Below are 17,099 nucleotides of genomic sequence, written 5' to 3'. Positions count from 1 at the left end.
GCTCGGCTCGGCTCGGCTCTCTACTTTATGGCTCAGTTTTTCATTTTTTAGGGGGGAGGCGGCTTTAGCCACCGCGCGGCGGTGCCAAACTGTTTCACCGTCAGTTTGGAGCACAAACAAACATTTAGCGCGACGTTACCGCGTTCAGGTGACACAACACGCGGCGGAGAGGCAGAGAGGCAGAGAGGGAGGTCCGGAGGGGAGAAGCCGTGTTTGGGGGGCGTCTTTGCTGAGCGCCAAGCTCGGACAGATGGTGCGGGGAATAACGCAGCGCTCACCTTCCCGTTTTCCGGCTAGGTAGCGTGCGTGTGCGTGCGCGTGTGTATAAGTGTGTGTGTGCGTGTGCGTGCGCTCGCTTTTTGCGCGCCATCCTCACCTGCCCGTGTGCAGTGCACTCTAACGCGGGGACGCAGAGATGAGGGGGTCGCTGGACTTTGGTCAGCCGACAGCAATATTTTGCATTCATTATTACAGTTAGCCCAAGTGTGTAAATCACATTAACATGCATCAAGTAGGTCATTTTTCTGGCTTCCTCTAACGAGACAAGGTCACGCTCCGGGCTGTTTGGTGTATCCCTACTTTAGATATGCTAATAAGCTGTCCAGATGTGAGCGTGCGTGCCTGTGCGTTTGTGTGCGTGTGTGTGAGAGAGAGAGAGAGAGTGTGTGCAGAGACTGAAATAGCCATCATGTGCTTTGAGAAATGCAGTGCCCTTCTGTGTTTACAGAGCAGTGTGATGCCAAAGAAGAAATAATCATCTCACACACCACAGAGGCATCTTTATATGTTAAATGGCTGCACGCCATGGCTGAACACTTGCTCAGCACAGCTATTACGCTGTGGTATCATTTAAGGTTAAGCTGTCTGAGTGTCAAGCCTCCACTACAATGAGGTGACTGATGTGCTGAGTACAGTGGGCCTCTCCTCACCAGTCTTATTTGGAGAGACTTAAGAGGTTTCCATGTGTGCAACTGAGCAGGCGAGAGGCAGCGAGAATGGATTAGAGGTCTCTGAGCATTAAGACGTATGGCAGAGAGAGAGAGGAAGCCAGAGATGTTCAAATGGAGCAGAATCGGTCCACGTCTTGGCCGTATAAAACAGCCAGGCTGTCCCAATGCAGGCTGCTCACTCCCCCTGCCCCACCACCCACCCACTCCCTCTTTGCCTCCATCTAGCATTTTTCCCTATGTAAAAGGCCTGACATGCACAGGCTATTTTTAATAAAAATGAAATAGCCGAGTTGCAGCGAAGCGCTTCGATGCAGAGTGAAGTGAGACTGAAACAGCGATTTGCAATTTAGAGCTATGTCACCACTCATCATTCCATTCTGAGCCGGCAACAGCAAATCGTCCTCACGCTTTCATCCTCTATCCCTGCCTTACATTTCACACATATCTCGTACGCACTCATACTCTAAAGACTTCAAACAACAGTGAATGACATGTACTGCTGGCAACGTGGTTTTAGAGCAAAGCTAGCAGGGAGAAATGTAAGCCGTGAGCTCACTCTATGCTAATACACAATAGCTGAGGAAGACAAAAGTGTTTTGGAAGAACCACCTCTTGTATTTTGCTAGATTTAAGATGATGGCAAGCAGATGCTGAACAGGAAGCATTGCATAGTGTATGTTGGAATTGGTGTAATTGGATTGCAAAATGAAGAAGAAAAAAAAAACTCAAGGGTGAATTTCCTTTTAAGAGGAAATGATGTAAAGACAGTAGTAATTACTATTACTGTTAGCAAAGATCAAATGCTCAAATTGAATGTATTCTAAAGCTTACTTTTCATAAAGTAGGTCAGTATCTGGAGTGGAAAAGAGAGGAACATTGGTTTCATTTTCATGTGTCCTTCCTTTCATATAAAGCATATCAATTTGGATGTATCAGATCATGTTATGGTTCATATTATACAGTGCCTTCAAAGGCTTGTGCGTTACTATAGGCCCACTCTGCGCTTATTTGCATCTAAATTAATCAAAGCACACATTTCACTGTACATTTATGTAGTCGGAAGGCAGATGAGGCCATGCATTATGTCATTCATGTCATGTTAGCCACAGTATTTGCATATCACAGGAGGTTGCATGGGGATTTTTTTCCTTTTGAATTTTAAAGCTTTAATTTTTCATTATAAATCTGTTCATAAGATTCATGAAAAGTTTATTGAAATTGTTTGAAGACCACATCCCTGTGTACCTATGACTCATGCATTGTTGCACTGTGTGTGTGTGTGTGTGTTTGTGTTTTTGTACAGCTATGTTTTAGACTTTGGGAGTAGGAGGAGACATTTTTGGAAAGTGAGGTCAAAAAGTGAGTGGTTTGTTCTCACAAAGAGCTGTTTAAGAGTTAAGAGTTGGTTTTAAGGTTAAGGTTCGGAGTAAGGGATGGAGAATGCATTATGTCAATGACAGTCCTCACAAGTGTAGAGGTACAAGCTTGTGTGTGTGTGTGTGTGAGAGAGAGAGAGATAGAGGGAGGGAGAGAGAGTAGGAGAGATAATGCTTTTGTCTCCATGGGTGCATATTGGTGAAAAACAGATGCCAGAAAATTGACATTAATTGTAGGAAATAGTGAGGCAGAGTGATGGATGCAGGTAAAACATGGATGAAAAACTGCGATTACACAGTTTCAGTCTTGTTAAGCTGCTGACACTTTCCAGTACATCAAATTTCAAAGATCAATGGCCGGGATCTGACTCAAATACTAACGAAACTCAGATCATTAAACTTTTGGGAAATGAGGACAAGTCATTGATTAAATTATTTATGGGTCCAATTAATCTCTTAAGGGGAATTTTTTTCACGACTGGGCATTGAAGCATGGGGGAGACCAACTTTAGAGGTGCCATCAATCATCTGCCGTCCAGGCAATTGTCTTGTGGCAAGAAACAGTTAAGCACCTGAGCTCCACCTCAGGCCCTCGGGCTCCAAAATGAATTGAAATCTTTTAAGAGCACGCTTAAATCTTAGAGAATGCCTTAGTGATCAATAACAGGATTACACTCATAAGCAGTGACAACAGCAATAATGTGAATATAACAGCATCTGGTATAGAGGGAAGTTTTTTGGGTAATTTCTTATCAGGCCAAAATGTTCATAGTTTCTGCACAAAACTTGCAGCTATTTTTACAGCAGCTGACAAAGAGCTCAGATAAGCGACCAGGAGATAAATTATGTCTACAAATTACTCTCAAAATATCAAACCTCCTCTTTACCAGATAATGAATAAGATGTCTACTTCTATTTGTCTTTCCACTTGTTTACCATTTAAATGAATAGAGTCAAGATCCCGTTAATTATGTCTCCTCTCAGGTGCAGCATGTGTACTGCATGGGGAAATGTGAGGACAGAAGGTGGCATGAAGACTGGGGAGAAGAAATCTGACGCAGTAGAAGACACGAGATGGAAAATCACGAGAGCCTGTATCTGATCAGCCACTCACCTGTTATTAACTAACAAACTGTCGGTTAATCTCAGCAATGGCAGCACACATTGTGCTTCTCTTTCTTTTACTCTGGGAAGGGGAAAGAAGCGGCATGTCAGCGGCTGTTGGCCTGTTTGCAGAAGACCAAGGTTTGAAAATGATATCAAGCAAACGACAACCAATTTTACCTCACCCAGAGCCCATGGACAACTTTTTGGTGAGTTTCAAAGAATCAGAGAGCCAGCTCCAAAATGCAAAAGATGATGTAAGAACCCTGCCAAATGTGGCGTTCAGACTAAATGACAGGAAACCTAATGATTTTGACTTTAAAAACAACATGGTGAGGCAAACAGTCACACTTAAAGACCCCGTATCTGCTGCCAAATCCTTAGAACCTAAACATAGCCCTGAACTCACTCTGAGAAACCACGAGAAAAGAAGCAATTTGACTAATGGAGAGGTTGAAGGTGTAATTAAAGCTCTCAGTCTGGTGCCGGGTTCAGAGGAGGGCTACGCTCTCCAGCCGGAGCTTCATTTGGAGGCAGGTGTCAGTGACGTTGTGCCTGATGGGAAACGGGGCCACGCTAAATGGGTCACGGAGTCTGAAGATGGTCGGTCAGAGCCTCGCTCCCGGCGCCGGAGGAGCTGGCTCTGGAACCAGTTCTTTGTGATCGAGGAGTACAGAGGGCCCGAGCCGGTGCTCATTGGACGGGTAAGCTGTCGTCACACCCAGTCAGCATGTGAATGACCTGCATCTGATTGTGAGGAGTCATATTTGTGTCTCATCCCTGAGCGCATAATGGGACGTTTCTAAATGGCTGTTTTGTCTCCAGTCGGATTGATTTTTGGTTACTAGGAGAGGAGGGAAGCTCAGGCAGAACTGGAAGCACCTCCTGCCCACATAAGTAGTTTATACAGTTTAAACAGCCTTGGTTACATTGTTTACCTACAGCCTAGCGTTGTTGGTATGTTGCACACATGTAGAGTTGCTCACAAAGGAACTTGGATACCTTGCTGATAGAATGCTGCACAGCCAAGGTTTTATAATCACAATGGAGTTCCTTTTCAGAGCCCTGAGTTGAGTTTCATGTTTATATAACTAGCTAGATTTACGCGCCTTCACGTCAGTTCACTCCACAAGTGCATTCAATTGAGTCAGCAAACCTGAGAGCACACAGAGCAGTGATGTCGAGAGGAACACAGACACCGAATGAGTGTCCAAGTGTCAGGGAGATTACGAAATCAGCAAATTGTACATTTTTTTTGAGCAAACACACATTTGTTGTGGACTAAATAAATTCATTTCCTTTGCATGATTTCTTCACAAAATATAATTTACGTGCTTGCAAACCTCTCAAAATGTCCCATCAAGTGCTCAGAAACGAAGCACAAATATAACTCCAGTATAATTGCAGTGCTGGTGCAGCAGTACCCCCCCCACACACACACACACACACTCATCATGCCACTTTCTTGAGTTTTTACAGTCGCCACACCAGCAACCTTCAACTGCTGTCGGTGTCGCAACATGAAAAGTGTCTGAGATGATTTAATCCACTGCACACCTGGACCGCTCAGATCCCAGGGGTTGACTTGTAGCGTTTCTCAGTCAGGCACTCCACACTAATGCAGCTGCTGGCAGCTACAGTATACTCAGAGTGGGATTATATCAGCTGTAACACAAACAGGGAATGCAGCCAGCCACTTTGTAGCTAGCAGTATACTTTATAGTGACAGTCTAGATTGGATTCTCACCAGTGCAGTATACACCTCATAAATGTTTAATCTTCCTCTCTGGTTGTTATTGATACAGTCAGGGAGGGGTGTTAAAGCAATCAGTAGACACGCGAGACTGCTCATTCCTCTGCAAACACAGTCTTGATGTTGATATTCATGTAATAAAGCATCTCTGCATTGCGAGGGGGTTGGAAGCGTGTTTTGCACTCGGAGTCAACTCAGTTTGTGAGCCAGAAATAAAGGGATGATCTTTTCAAACCCATTGCCAGTGCAAGGGTTTAGGTGAGTTATCAACAGTTCAAATCACAGGTACCTCAGCCCTTGCAAAACGGGACACATTTGGCTGCTGAAGAAAGCAGTGCGAAGCTGATATAAACCCAGAGGTGGATGTACTGCATGAGTGAGAGGAGGGTAAAATTTCGATTACAGAGAAGGGGAGAAAGTGACAAAGGAATTGGAAGAGACAATTTCCTCTTTTTCCAGCTTTGTTTGTACAGGGTGGATAAATTTCTTTCCCACAGCGACTGTTTTTTCCATGCTGACAGAAGCACAGCAGGACTAAGCCAGCAATTAGACAGTGAGGAGAGGAAGGCTGGATGGAAAGAGAGAGTGGAAGAGGAGTGGGGAGTGTGTGTGTGGGGGGGGGCAAAGAGCAGGGGAGCGAGATAGGCAGAGACTCTGACAAAGATGTCTCTCGTGGTGAAGTGTGGGATCAAAATCGAAGCTAGCTTTAAGGAAGAAAGGAGAGAGAGGGATGTGGGTGTAGGGATGAATTAAAAAAACCCTGAGTCTCTTATCTAGCAATTTGTAGGGTATGCTATCATGAGTTTCTATAATCCCCAACTTTATCCTCCTAAGAAATACACACCACACACACACAGAATACACGCTAATCTTACATTTTCTCCTGGTCTCTGCTTGCATGCTCCACAGTATGTATGAATTACACTCTGCACGTAAATGTGGTGTTAACATGCATTCTGTCGGAAAATATAGATAATTTCATGTATCTGCCTAAAGCACATGAAATATTTGACTAATTCTACACTTATCTTCATATAAGCAATTTCATTTCTTTGTTGCGTATATTTCTTGTAGTGAAACCAGTATGCTTTTCAAGGCTCATTTTAAATTGCTGTCGTGTTTTAAACAGTCATTGTTGCAGCTGAATATTGAAATCAAGGTTTTGGTTCTCATGAGTATCTGAGGTCCGCAGCAGAGGTTGTGAGTAAGCCTCGTGGATTATGAGCATGTGCAGATGCGCCTTAAGGGTAGAGAGATGTGAAGGTTCCTGGTCAGAAAGCTCAGTGTGATGAAGGCTGAGTAATCTCTTTAGCTTTCTATTTCTGTGTGTTTGGCCTTTTACCTATCTAGCTCACTCTAATATCCTCTCTGCCATTAAATACCAAACAAGTATTCTGCACCAGAGAGCAAAACGAGAGAGAGGGAGAGAGAGAGAGAGAGAGAGACGGGGGAATGGGAAATGTGAGCAGATGGGCATTCTGTGTAACGGAGGTAACCTGATGAAAAAGGAGGGAGAGAGAGAAACAAGGACTGGAAAAAGAGGTGGTTTAGGTACAGGGAAGTCAGGCAGATGGATGTATAAGAAGGGGAAGAAAGGGACAGATGGACAGAAGAGACAAAGATTTACAGATGGATAGGGCCTATGTCAGAAGAATGCTTCTGTGACATACATGTAGGACATTTGCAGGGCCGCCGTCCACATTGATGTGATTTTGCCCTCAGCAAACCCCTGATGGCCTGTTTGGTCCAGTGAGTTAATTAGCTGTATGCATCAGTACTCATCCTGGTCCCATATGTATCTTCCACACCTGGTGCCATTCATTTCAAATTCACTGAGCATATCCCTTAACATAAATCACCCATTTCACCTAGTCATGTTTGCAGTGTACTTGCCAGACAGATAGACGAGTGTTAATGAGCGATACCTGCATCAGCACCCTGTGTCTCAAAGCGATGTTGCTTGAAGGCGTCGCAGTAATTTAGTCTGTGTTTTTATTTTCCAGCTGCACACAGATATGGACAAAGGAGACGGCCACACTAAGTATTTGTTGGAGGGAGAGGGGGTGGGCTCTGTGTTTGTTATTGACAGCAACACGGGAAACATACATGTCACCAAGTCGCTAGACCGTGAGGAGAAGGACCAGTACCGTCTCATTGCAACAGCCACAGACCGTCAGACTGGCCGAGCCCTGGAGCCCTCCTCTGAGTTTATCATCAGAGTGCAGGACATCAATGACAACCCGCCTGTCTTCCCCAGTGAACCTTATGTTGCCATGGTGCCGGAGATGGCCAACATAGGTACTAAAACAACACTAATATTCTAACCCGCCCAAAAACACTTGAAAGGTTGCTGTAAAATGTCAATAGTGTTCATGCAACTGAGGTCAACTGGAATTTATTCGAATTTGGACACTCAAATAAAATAGTGTGCACTGATTCTAGTGCAATAATAATGTAGAAAACAATAGGGAGTGATTTTGGGCAAATCTACATGCTTAAGCTAAATGCTAATGTTGGCATGCTAATGACCGTACTTGTGTACTGCCTTTCTAGTCTTTTTGACTACTCAAAGCACTTTGACACGACGTTCACATTCACCCATTAACGTCATTCCCACACTGATGGCAGGCCACCAGCCCTGGGACGACACTGATCATTCACAACCTGCTTGGAGCCACGATGCTAAAATGCTGATGTTTAGCAGCTAACACCATCACCGTCTTGCTTTCCCGTGTTAGCATGCTAACATTTGCCAATTTTTCAGGGGATCACCAAAGTTGTAACACTTTATAGGAATTCATCCAATGGTTGTTGAGATATTTCAGTCTGGACTGAAGTGGTGGGCCGACCACGGAGCCACACAGCTAACTGGACTAAAATAATTAAGACCTCTCAACCTACATAATGCATAACGCTAATGATTATTTTTATCAAATAATCTGTAATAGTAATAATTTTTTTTGTGTATAAAATAAGGAACATTACAAAACCCAGAAAACTACTATGTATGACAGAAGAGCTTTGCACCTTTGTTTGAAAAGTAACTGAATGGAGTGATTGAATCTTCTGTCAATCAACTAATCAGTTAATCGCCTTATCAGTCCAATTCTGAGCCTACTCCTGCAGCAACATCGACTTCCTCACTGTCCAAACACATCCTCAGTATCTGGCAAACAATCTCTTACCAATATGGGGCTAAATACGCGGCTGCTGGCACAGCTCCAGATATTCAAGGGCAATTGTTCAAGCTGAAAACAGGGTATTTAATCACATTTTGTCTAGAAGATGAATATTTTGAAGATACTGTGCATATAGATAGACAGCAGAGAAGTGCTTTAATGTTTAAACCCTACAGATGTAAGTACTAGATATTCAATTTTGGGAGGATTAGCACTCTAAGCTTATGAACCGGCCACCAGCTTTAACTACTATACTGTAAAAGGCTGTTTGACCTCTCACCTTCATTTCCTGCCCTCGTATACAGGCACGTCCATAATCCAAGTCACAGCCAAAGACGCTGATGATCCAACATATGGAAACAGCGCCCGACTGGTGTACGCCATTACCCAGGGCCAGGACTATTTCTCTGTGGACCCTCAGACAGGTCTGGTCATACACTCACCATACATCCATGCATCCCCTCAAAGCTGTTTACCATTAAATGCCTGTGCAGCTGATGATTACACTCCATGCAGTAAATCCCAGTGCTCTGTAAATCATATGTTGTTTCATTGCTGCCATATGTCCAATGTGGATAAGAACATTTTAACTCACATTTTATATGATACATTCAAGAGCTGAAGCGGCCTGGAGTCATATGTTTTCCAATGTCCTAATTTTAAAATATATGCATCTGACTTGCTTTGATGGTGATTTCCAGAGACGTTGTGTCACAGTGAAATCTGTTGCTGTTGTGATTTTTGGTCTACGTCCCGCTGTCGTCTTCACCAGGCGTCCTGCGGACAGCAGTACCTGACATGGACCGAGAGACTCGGGATGAGTATCTGGTCGTGCTTCAGGCCAAAGACATGGGGGGGCATCTGGGCGGATTATCAGGCACTACAACCATCACTGTGAAGCTGAGCGATGTCAACGACAACCCCCCCCACTTCAGAAGGAGTAAGCACTGCTGTTATCAGATCACCACTTTACTGGCGGTCGCTTTCAATCTCTTCAGCTGTAGAATACGTGTGTGTGTTCTACAGATTAAAATGATTAAACATCTTGTAATGGCATTTGTGACAGCAGTCTGATATTTTTTGCCTCCTTTGGGTCCTAGCTGTCTTGACAGGTTGGAGATGAGACGGCTCTAGAGTAGCTTGTCAGTCGCGCATTGCTCTTTCATTTTATACACTCTCCCTAATCATTGTTTTTAACATCAGTCAAAATAACATAACCCTTGCCAAGATGACTGACATTAACATTCATACAAACACTCCCGCTTGGTCCCTGAGATTTAAATGGACTGTGCCTTGACGTAGAAGAGTGAAAGATCATGTCCGCTTTTTCTTATCCAAGCTTTTCCCTGTTCCATGCTATTAATATTTCATCTTAAAGTTCAGTGCTTTCTGCTTCAATAGACAGTAAAATCACTGCAGAATGTGGCTAACACTTTGAGACATATACTGCATTTCTCTATATACTACCTCTCCTCTGTTCGCTCTTTTCCCCTCTTTTCCCCTCTTCTTCTTCCTGACAGTCTCTGCTTACTGCCATTCATCTTAATGTTTAAATCCCCCTCCCCTCGTGCTGATATATGGTGCTGCAATAGAGTGCTTTATAGAGGTAATTTAATATTTTCAAATGCCAGCACTGCGTTATTTATTTACTGATATCTGAGTGTACCTTCCAACCCCCACCACCGTAGTCGAGGTCATTATTTTCTGTGTGACAATAATGCCACAATTTAAGCAAACAGCTCATTTAGCATGCTCTTTGAATGCGAGGGGTGTGGTTTTTTAATGATCTTCATAACGTTGAGGATTTAAATTATAAACAATCAGCAAGGTAGAGCTGATTAAAACAGACGCATGAATTTGCAGCTTGTTGCCGGGCAGCATCACAAGTGATGTTTAGGTCATCATGTGCTGAGTAAATGACACGACCTGCCACAGATCACTGGCTGCCTTCTCGTGCTTGCTGGTGCATGTGAGCAGAGTGTAATCCAAGCTAACCAGCAACGTTAGAACAGATCATCTCAGCAAAGCTTCAATTCTCAGTTTGATGATACAATTCCTGATTCATCAATAACAGAATGGGACAGATAGCTGGCAGTTAATTTGAAGCTTTATTAGTAATGGTGTTAATAGAGCTGGTACCTATTTTTTTAATCAAAGAATCTACGGTAACAACTAACAGTTGTAATTAATTGTCTAGTCTTTAAAATAGCCTCTCACACATTCCCAGAACCACTAAGTGTTCAGTCGCTTAATTTATTCTTTTAATTCAGACGGCTGGATCAAAGTAGTGGAGCTACAGAGCGGCATTGCAATCCCAAAAGCCACTAGCATGGCTAAAACTATGACTGCAACTTACATTTGCTTTCAGTGTCAGTCCTTTGGTCCATAAAATGGATAGAAAATATCAAAGAAATGTCTTTAAATTGCATGCTTTATCGGACCAATCCTTCAAAAGCCACTGATATTTACTATGATGTATTTAGTTGGTTTACAGTGATGCGTTCTGCTGATTGACTAATGATTTCAGCTCATAAAAGGGAAAATGTCTAAAATGTCCAGTAATTGGCCAAAATCATTTACAGAGTTTAAATTTGTACACGTACATTAAGATCATTAGTAGCATACAATGTAGACGTAAAGTGAAGTACTAATGCAGGACACTTATAGGATAGTTTCATATTTATGTTTTAAAACATGCCCATGCCCACACCCCACATCCCCACTGGCCCAAAACAAATCACTTCCTAACACAATTGCGATATAAGAGATGGAGGACCAACACCACAGTCCATATTCTGTGCGAAAATGCATTTAAAAGTTCAGCCAAAGATAATATGTGGCTTCAGCAGTCTGACTTAGTCATATTAGATGAGTTTCTTTGAAAGTTATTTTTGTGTTACTATCTCTACACTGCAGCTCAGCAAGGAAAAAATGTGCATTCCCACAAAGAGAGATTTCCACATTTAAGATAGTATAACCTTGAATGGTACTCATTTGATTTGATGTTAGCTTCAGCTCAGCCTCAACTGCCCCCCCCCCCCCCCTTTCACTTACATTGGAATAGCGTTATGAAGGATCTCTGCACAGCCACTATGGACATGTGGATTGATTACAGTGACCAAAAACTACTCCTTCGAAGTGCGTACTGTGAGTCATGTGTTAAGTTAGCCTCAAAAATTCCTTTAAACTTGGCCATGAAATACAGTTTTTGCGAATAAAAGACATAATAGTCACATCTATTGTGTTAATAACTGTGTTGTGAGTCACACACCATCCTGCTGTGTAGGTGTGCGTAGTGTAGTGCTCAGAATCATTATATTCATTGTTTTCCTCTCTGCAGATGCGTGGTCTTTCTCCATATCTGAGCTAGCAGCACCAGGTGTGGAGGTGGGCCGTCTCACCGCCACTGACCCTGATCTGGGAGAGAACGCACAGCTGGAGTTCACTATCCTCGACACGGAGGAGGCCGAAACATTCAATATAAGTGGAAGAGACCAGGAGGCTGTCATTGTGCTGAACAAGGTGAGTGGCAGGGCAGTCGTGCGTGTAAAGCGACCGTGGTTCATTAAGAATAAAAGTTCTCATAATACCTACATATAGGTGGTTTTGCTCAAATAGCCACATAATGAGAAAAATATCTAATGTGCCACATTGCAGGAGATTAAACACTGGTATTGCAAATTAATTTTATTTGGTAATTTCAACACTTCATTATTCCACTCAGACGCATTCTTTTACTGGCAGGTTCAGACTCTCAAGGCTCTACACGAACAAATTAATTAGCAGCAGTGAAATAATAAGCAGCTGGTGAAACATTTGTAGCTAATTTGAAGTGAGTGGGCAATGGTAAAGACAGCTGCCGTGAATTTGTCTTTTTACTTTTGAGGGTTTAGCAGCATTGGGCATTCAAAGGTAATTATTGCTCGGTGAAATCTTAAATTAAGAGGTTGTCAAGGATGAGGAAAGATGAGGCTGATGATTAATTACCCAAAAAATTAAGAAAGGAATAACTCCAAAATGGAACACTGTATATGAGATTAAAAAAAAAAAAAGAAAGAGGGAGTTAAAAAAGAATGAGATAAAAAGTATGTGAAATGAATAATGAAGTGCTGTATGTGAACAACAAAAGAAACAACATATATACGTATGAATGATACATGAGAGGCCCTCAATAACGTCTAGTCTATGCTTTACTCTTCACCCCACAGCTGCTGGACTATGAGACTCGTAGTTCATACACTTTCTCTGTGGAAGTTGCCAACCCTATAGTGGATGCCCGGTACCTAAGGAAAGGCCCCTTTAAGGACCAGGCAACAGTCCGGGTCATGGTCCTTAATGCTGATGAGCCACCACAGTTCTCTCAGGCTCGGTACCATCTGGACGTGTCTGAAAACTGCCCCCCCGTCTGCTCTGTTGGCCGTGTGTATGCTGTGGACCCAGACACAGGACAAAGCACCAACATCAGGTGGTTAACACACCATCACTCTCTCATTTAGTCGCTCACTCAGGGCTCACTTCCCTGTCTTTTTCCTCCCCATTCTCGCCTCTTGCCTGTTTCTGTATCTCAGGTACTCCATCGATCCTCAGTCAGACCCTGAGGCTCTGTTCCGCATCGCCTCTGACACGGGCGTTATCAGCACAGTGATGGAGTTGGACCGTGAGCAGGAGCAGTGGCATAATATCACAGTCATCGCCACACAGAGGGGTATGTCAGCCCCTCTGCCCTTGGGCGCTACAAGCAGCGAGCATACCAGAGTCATTATTCACCGAAAGCACCGCCTGGAGTTGGGAATTCATAGTGTGGAGGGAAAATCACAGAAGTTCAGTGATAATTTCAACATTAGTGCTGGTTTTCTTTTCTTTCAGACAACCCAAATCTTGTGTCAAGGGTTGTGGTTGCCATAGAGACACTAGACCAGAATGACAATGCGCCGGAGTTGGACAGACAGTACACAACATCTGTATGTGACTCCAGTGCCCCTGGTCAGGTCTGTTCTTGTTTTGTTTTTCCCTGATATTATATTCGACTTGTTTTATCCGTCCTGTTTGAAGCTCTTGCAAGTGACTATTTTCCTCTTTCTCACATTTATTTATTTCAGTTTTGTTTTGTTGAAATTTGTGTTATGGGAGAAAATTGGCCTCATCTCAGCTTTACATTTACAAGTACTGTAGATTTTTCATCTACTATAAGCAGTTATGATGGATATTATATATTCTTTTAAACATTTATACATTAATAAAGACTATCTTGCCCTACTACCCTGTCCATGTTGCACCAAACTGGGAGTCTTGAAATACCAAAATATTAGTATGACTTTAAAATTTATTTTAGCAGCAGCTGTGTTTTTTCAGAAGAGCAACTGGTGCATCTGTTTACAGTGCAGCCAAACAAACTAACATTGTTTTAATGAAGAAGGTCATTCACATGCACATTCATGCTGTACCTTTCCTTTTTCCATACACCCTGCAATAGTTATGCTTGCTCCACTGTCAAATTATGAGGGCTGATTCTATTAAAATCATAAGGGCGTATGACGCATGATAGTGCCCTAAATTTGTTTCTGTGGTCAAATAATCGAGCGGTTTATCCCAAGTTCTTTCCTCACAAACCCTCAAACTCAAGTAAGTAAATGTCCACACCTCCTCACATGTTGCATATGTCAGCAGTTCCACCAAAGAGTGATTTTCATATTTCATATTAATTTATTTTTTTTAGAATATTCACTGAGATATCTCAATATTAACAGAGAGAAAATTCATAATAGTCAAAATCAAAAGTATATACAATTCTATATATAGTATATACAATAAAGCATCCTTATCTTTGCTATGCAGGTAGTTCAGGTTCTGCGAGCCGTCGACAGGGACCAAGGAGGACAGGACACCCCGATCCACTTCAGCATCCCTCCAGAGTCCAGCTCGGCCCTCAACCTCACCATCAGGGAAACTGGAGGTTGCACCAATTGGTTCTGTTTTTCTGTTTCATGCACAATCCAGACACATGACACCAGCCAAAACTGGTGCAAGCTTGTTGTGCAGTGACCGTGTTTGATGTGTGTGTGTTTTTTTTGCCACATTATCAGGTGTGACAGCCAGCCTGGTGCTCCAGTCAGCCTTGGAGCCCCTCCCTGGCTTCTCCTCATCCTTACTCACCCTCTACGTGCCAGTTGTGCTGCGCGACGGGGCCTCGGGTCTGACCAACACTGGCACGGTCACTGTGACCATTTGTCCCTGTCTGCGAGGGGGCATGCAGACCGAGGATAGGGGGAGACAGAGGGACAGGAGATGGGAGAGACACATGGTTTGTCTCCCCATGCCGTCCGCCTCTACATCTCTCATTTTCAGTTTGGTCACCTTGCTGGCCATGCTGGCATGTGTCACCACTCTGCTTGGTAGGTTTGGTCGATTTCCTGAAGTCTGTGGAGCACTATAAATATGTTGTTTGTGACTTTTTTGAAAGACGATGAGCAGTTGTGTCAGGCTGCTTCTGTAATGTCTGAAGAGTGTGTGGTCATGTGTCTCCTCTTTGCCCTTTAGTGGTGTGTGCACTCTCGCTGTCATTGCGCCATCAGAAGCGAGACTCCCACTCGCCCTTCGAGGAGGATGATGTCAGGGAGAACATCATATCCTATGATGACGAGGGGGGAGGGGAAGCAGACACCGCAGCTTTTGACATTACAGCGCTGCAGAGCATGCACAGAATACAGCACATGCACAACAACAGAAACATGTGAGCTGTTCCCAAAAATAAAAATAAGTTTATCCTTGTGATGGTGGCTTATGGGAGAGTGTGCATGTTTGTGCATGACCATGTGCTTCTCTGACATTTATCTCTCGGCACAGATGGTACACCCAGCAGAATCCGCCAAGGGCCAGGACGTACAGCTGGAGTCGTAACCCGCGTCCCGGCCTAGACCCTCAGCAGCGGCCCGGCTCCGCGCCGCTCTACGGACGACTCTGCTACGGCATCCACACGCTGCCTGTTCTCAGAGATTATCCGGTCGGACCACTGGAGGCGGGTCTGCAGCTAACACAGCTGACCCACGGGCTCACCGGAGGTCATGTCGGCAGTTCCCTCGTCATCCAGAACCAGAGCACAATTGAGCCTCTGCTGCGCTCCCCTGTGATGAGCCCTGGTAGTTACGAAGCAGAACACATGTTGGCCAAGAGCAAAATCACAGATCGAAGTGAAGGCAGTGAAGCAAACACTGCAGACTCAAAAGAGAAGGAGGAGCAGGCCAAGGTCAGATAATTGTGTTAATACTTACAGATACAAATATGCAGCAATTATATGGAAGCAAAGAAAGGCCATGAGGATTTGAATTACATAAGCAACTGAATAATAGTGTTTCTCTACAGCACAGGCTAAAATATTCGTAACTAATTATGCAATTTCTGAAGTCATTTCAAAATCTGAAAATTTAAGTCTGGTCAAAAAAATGCACAAAATTGATTAAGCTAAATTCACCAAAATACGCAAAGTTAACTTATATTGTAAGTATATTAAGATTTGGGGTCCCTTTATTGATTATATCAGCAAGCCATTTGACTCCGCTACAACTAAATATTGTATTTTGTCTGAATCTTTATCCATCTATTGCATGAATTGCTGAAATAATGGAAAAAAAATGTGTGTCAATATGTCAACACCATACAATAGAGGGTTAATGGGACGGAGGTGTCTGATCAAAACTATATTCTATAGAAGAATTTTAGAAATTCAGACACCAAAATTCAAGATAAATTATTCAGGCCTAAACATCTATTCTACCAAGCATACAAAAATCAGCCCTCTGTCCAGTCAGGTTCAGATCTGTCAGTCCTATGATGCAATATAGAGAAATTCAGATGAGCGCAATTGGGATTTTCTATCTGAATTTGTCGAACCCCACAAAAATGTTTTTGCAGTTGCAAAATGATCTCACTCAGATCACGTACAGTTTGCAGAGAGAAATATTCAAATACAATAAAGTCAGTGGCGTTTGAATTTCAACAGTAAGCAGTCAGCAGTGATTCAGTTCCAGGATTACTAGTATTAGTTTATTAGAATTACAAACCATCATGGCCTTTTTGTGCTTCCATACATTGACCCCTGCATGTCTCTCTGAATCATCGAATATCTCCCTTCCTCCTTTCTTTTACAGACAAACACGACAGAAACTGAGGCGACACCATCCAACAACGCTGCAAATCCGACCCACTGTGACCCAAATGAGTCTTTATGCCAAAGTCTCACCAGCTCCTTGTCAAACCAGCAAGAGGAGCGACCGGGGTCATCGCAGACTCAGATCAGCACTGGAGCCACAAGCTGCACATTAGATGACATTGAGACTGACTCCTCTATTCCTTCCATTTCTGAGCAAAATTATTCAAACGGCGGTCAGATGAGCTCTGTAAACCCTCCAGTTTACCTGACAGGGGACACATACAGCATTGTGGGCTCGCTGAATCCAAACAGCAGAGGGGCGTGCATGAACGGGACTAGCGGCGGCGGGTTGTACCCAGCGGGAATGCAGCTACTGAACATGTGCAGACTCCAGAGAAAGGATCTGACCCCACAGCCTTTGCCCTTACCTGGGGGCGTGTTTGGCAACAACAACAGAGGCTGGGTGTGCGGGGTGGACCCTGCGAGGCCAGAAGCTGCCACCCCGCAGCCTCTCCGAATGGAAGACCTCCTGAATATCCGTCTGGATCAGGTCACCTTTGACCTGTCGCAACCGCCCTATGACTCACTGCA

At 43.6% G+C, this 17,099-nt stretch overlaps 1 protein-coding gene across 1 annotated transcript; it reads left to right on the top strand.

The window, feature by feature from the left end:
* The first annotated feature begins 3,759 nt into the window (after positions 1–3,759).
* On the top strand, positions 3,760–15,614 carry LOC139202610 (cadherin-24). The gene is made up of 12 exons (XM_070832148.1): positions 3,760–4,134; positions 7,187–7,481; positions 8,668–8,787; positions 9,135–9,302; positions 11,703–11,884; positions 12,571–12,827; positions 12,931–13,067; positions 13,229–13,350; positions 14,198–14,315; positions 14,446–14,754; positions 14,900–15,092; positions 15,206–15,614. Exons 1-12 carry the CDS (start codon positions 3,760–3,762, stop codon positions 15,612–15,614), a joined length of 2,685 nt encoding a protein of 894 aa, XP_070688249.1.
* The last annotated feature ends 1,485 nt before the right edge of the window (positions 15,615–17,099 follow it).

The sequence above is a fragment of the Pempheris klunzingeri genome, chromosome 6 (assembly GCF_042242105.1).
Source record: "Pempheris klunzingeri isolate RE-2024b chromosome 6, fPemKlu1.hap1, whole genome shotgun sequence".
In the NCBI taxonomy this organism is placed as follows: domain Eukaryota; kingdom Metazoa; phylum Chordata; class Actinopteri; order Acropomatiformes; family Pempheridae; genus Pempheris; species Pempheris klunzingeri.
Note: the sequence above shows the minus strand (reverse complement) of the source record. Positions and strands in the feature narration are given on the sequence as shown.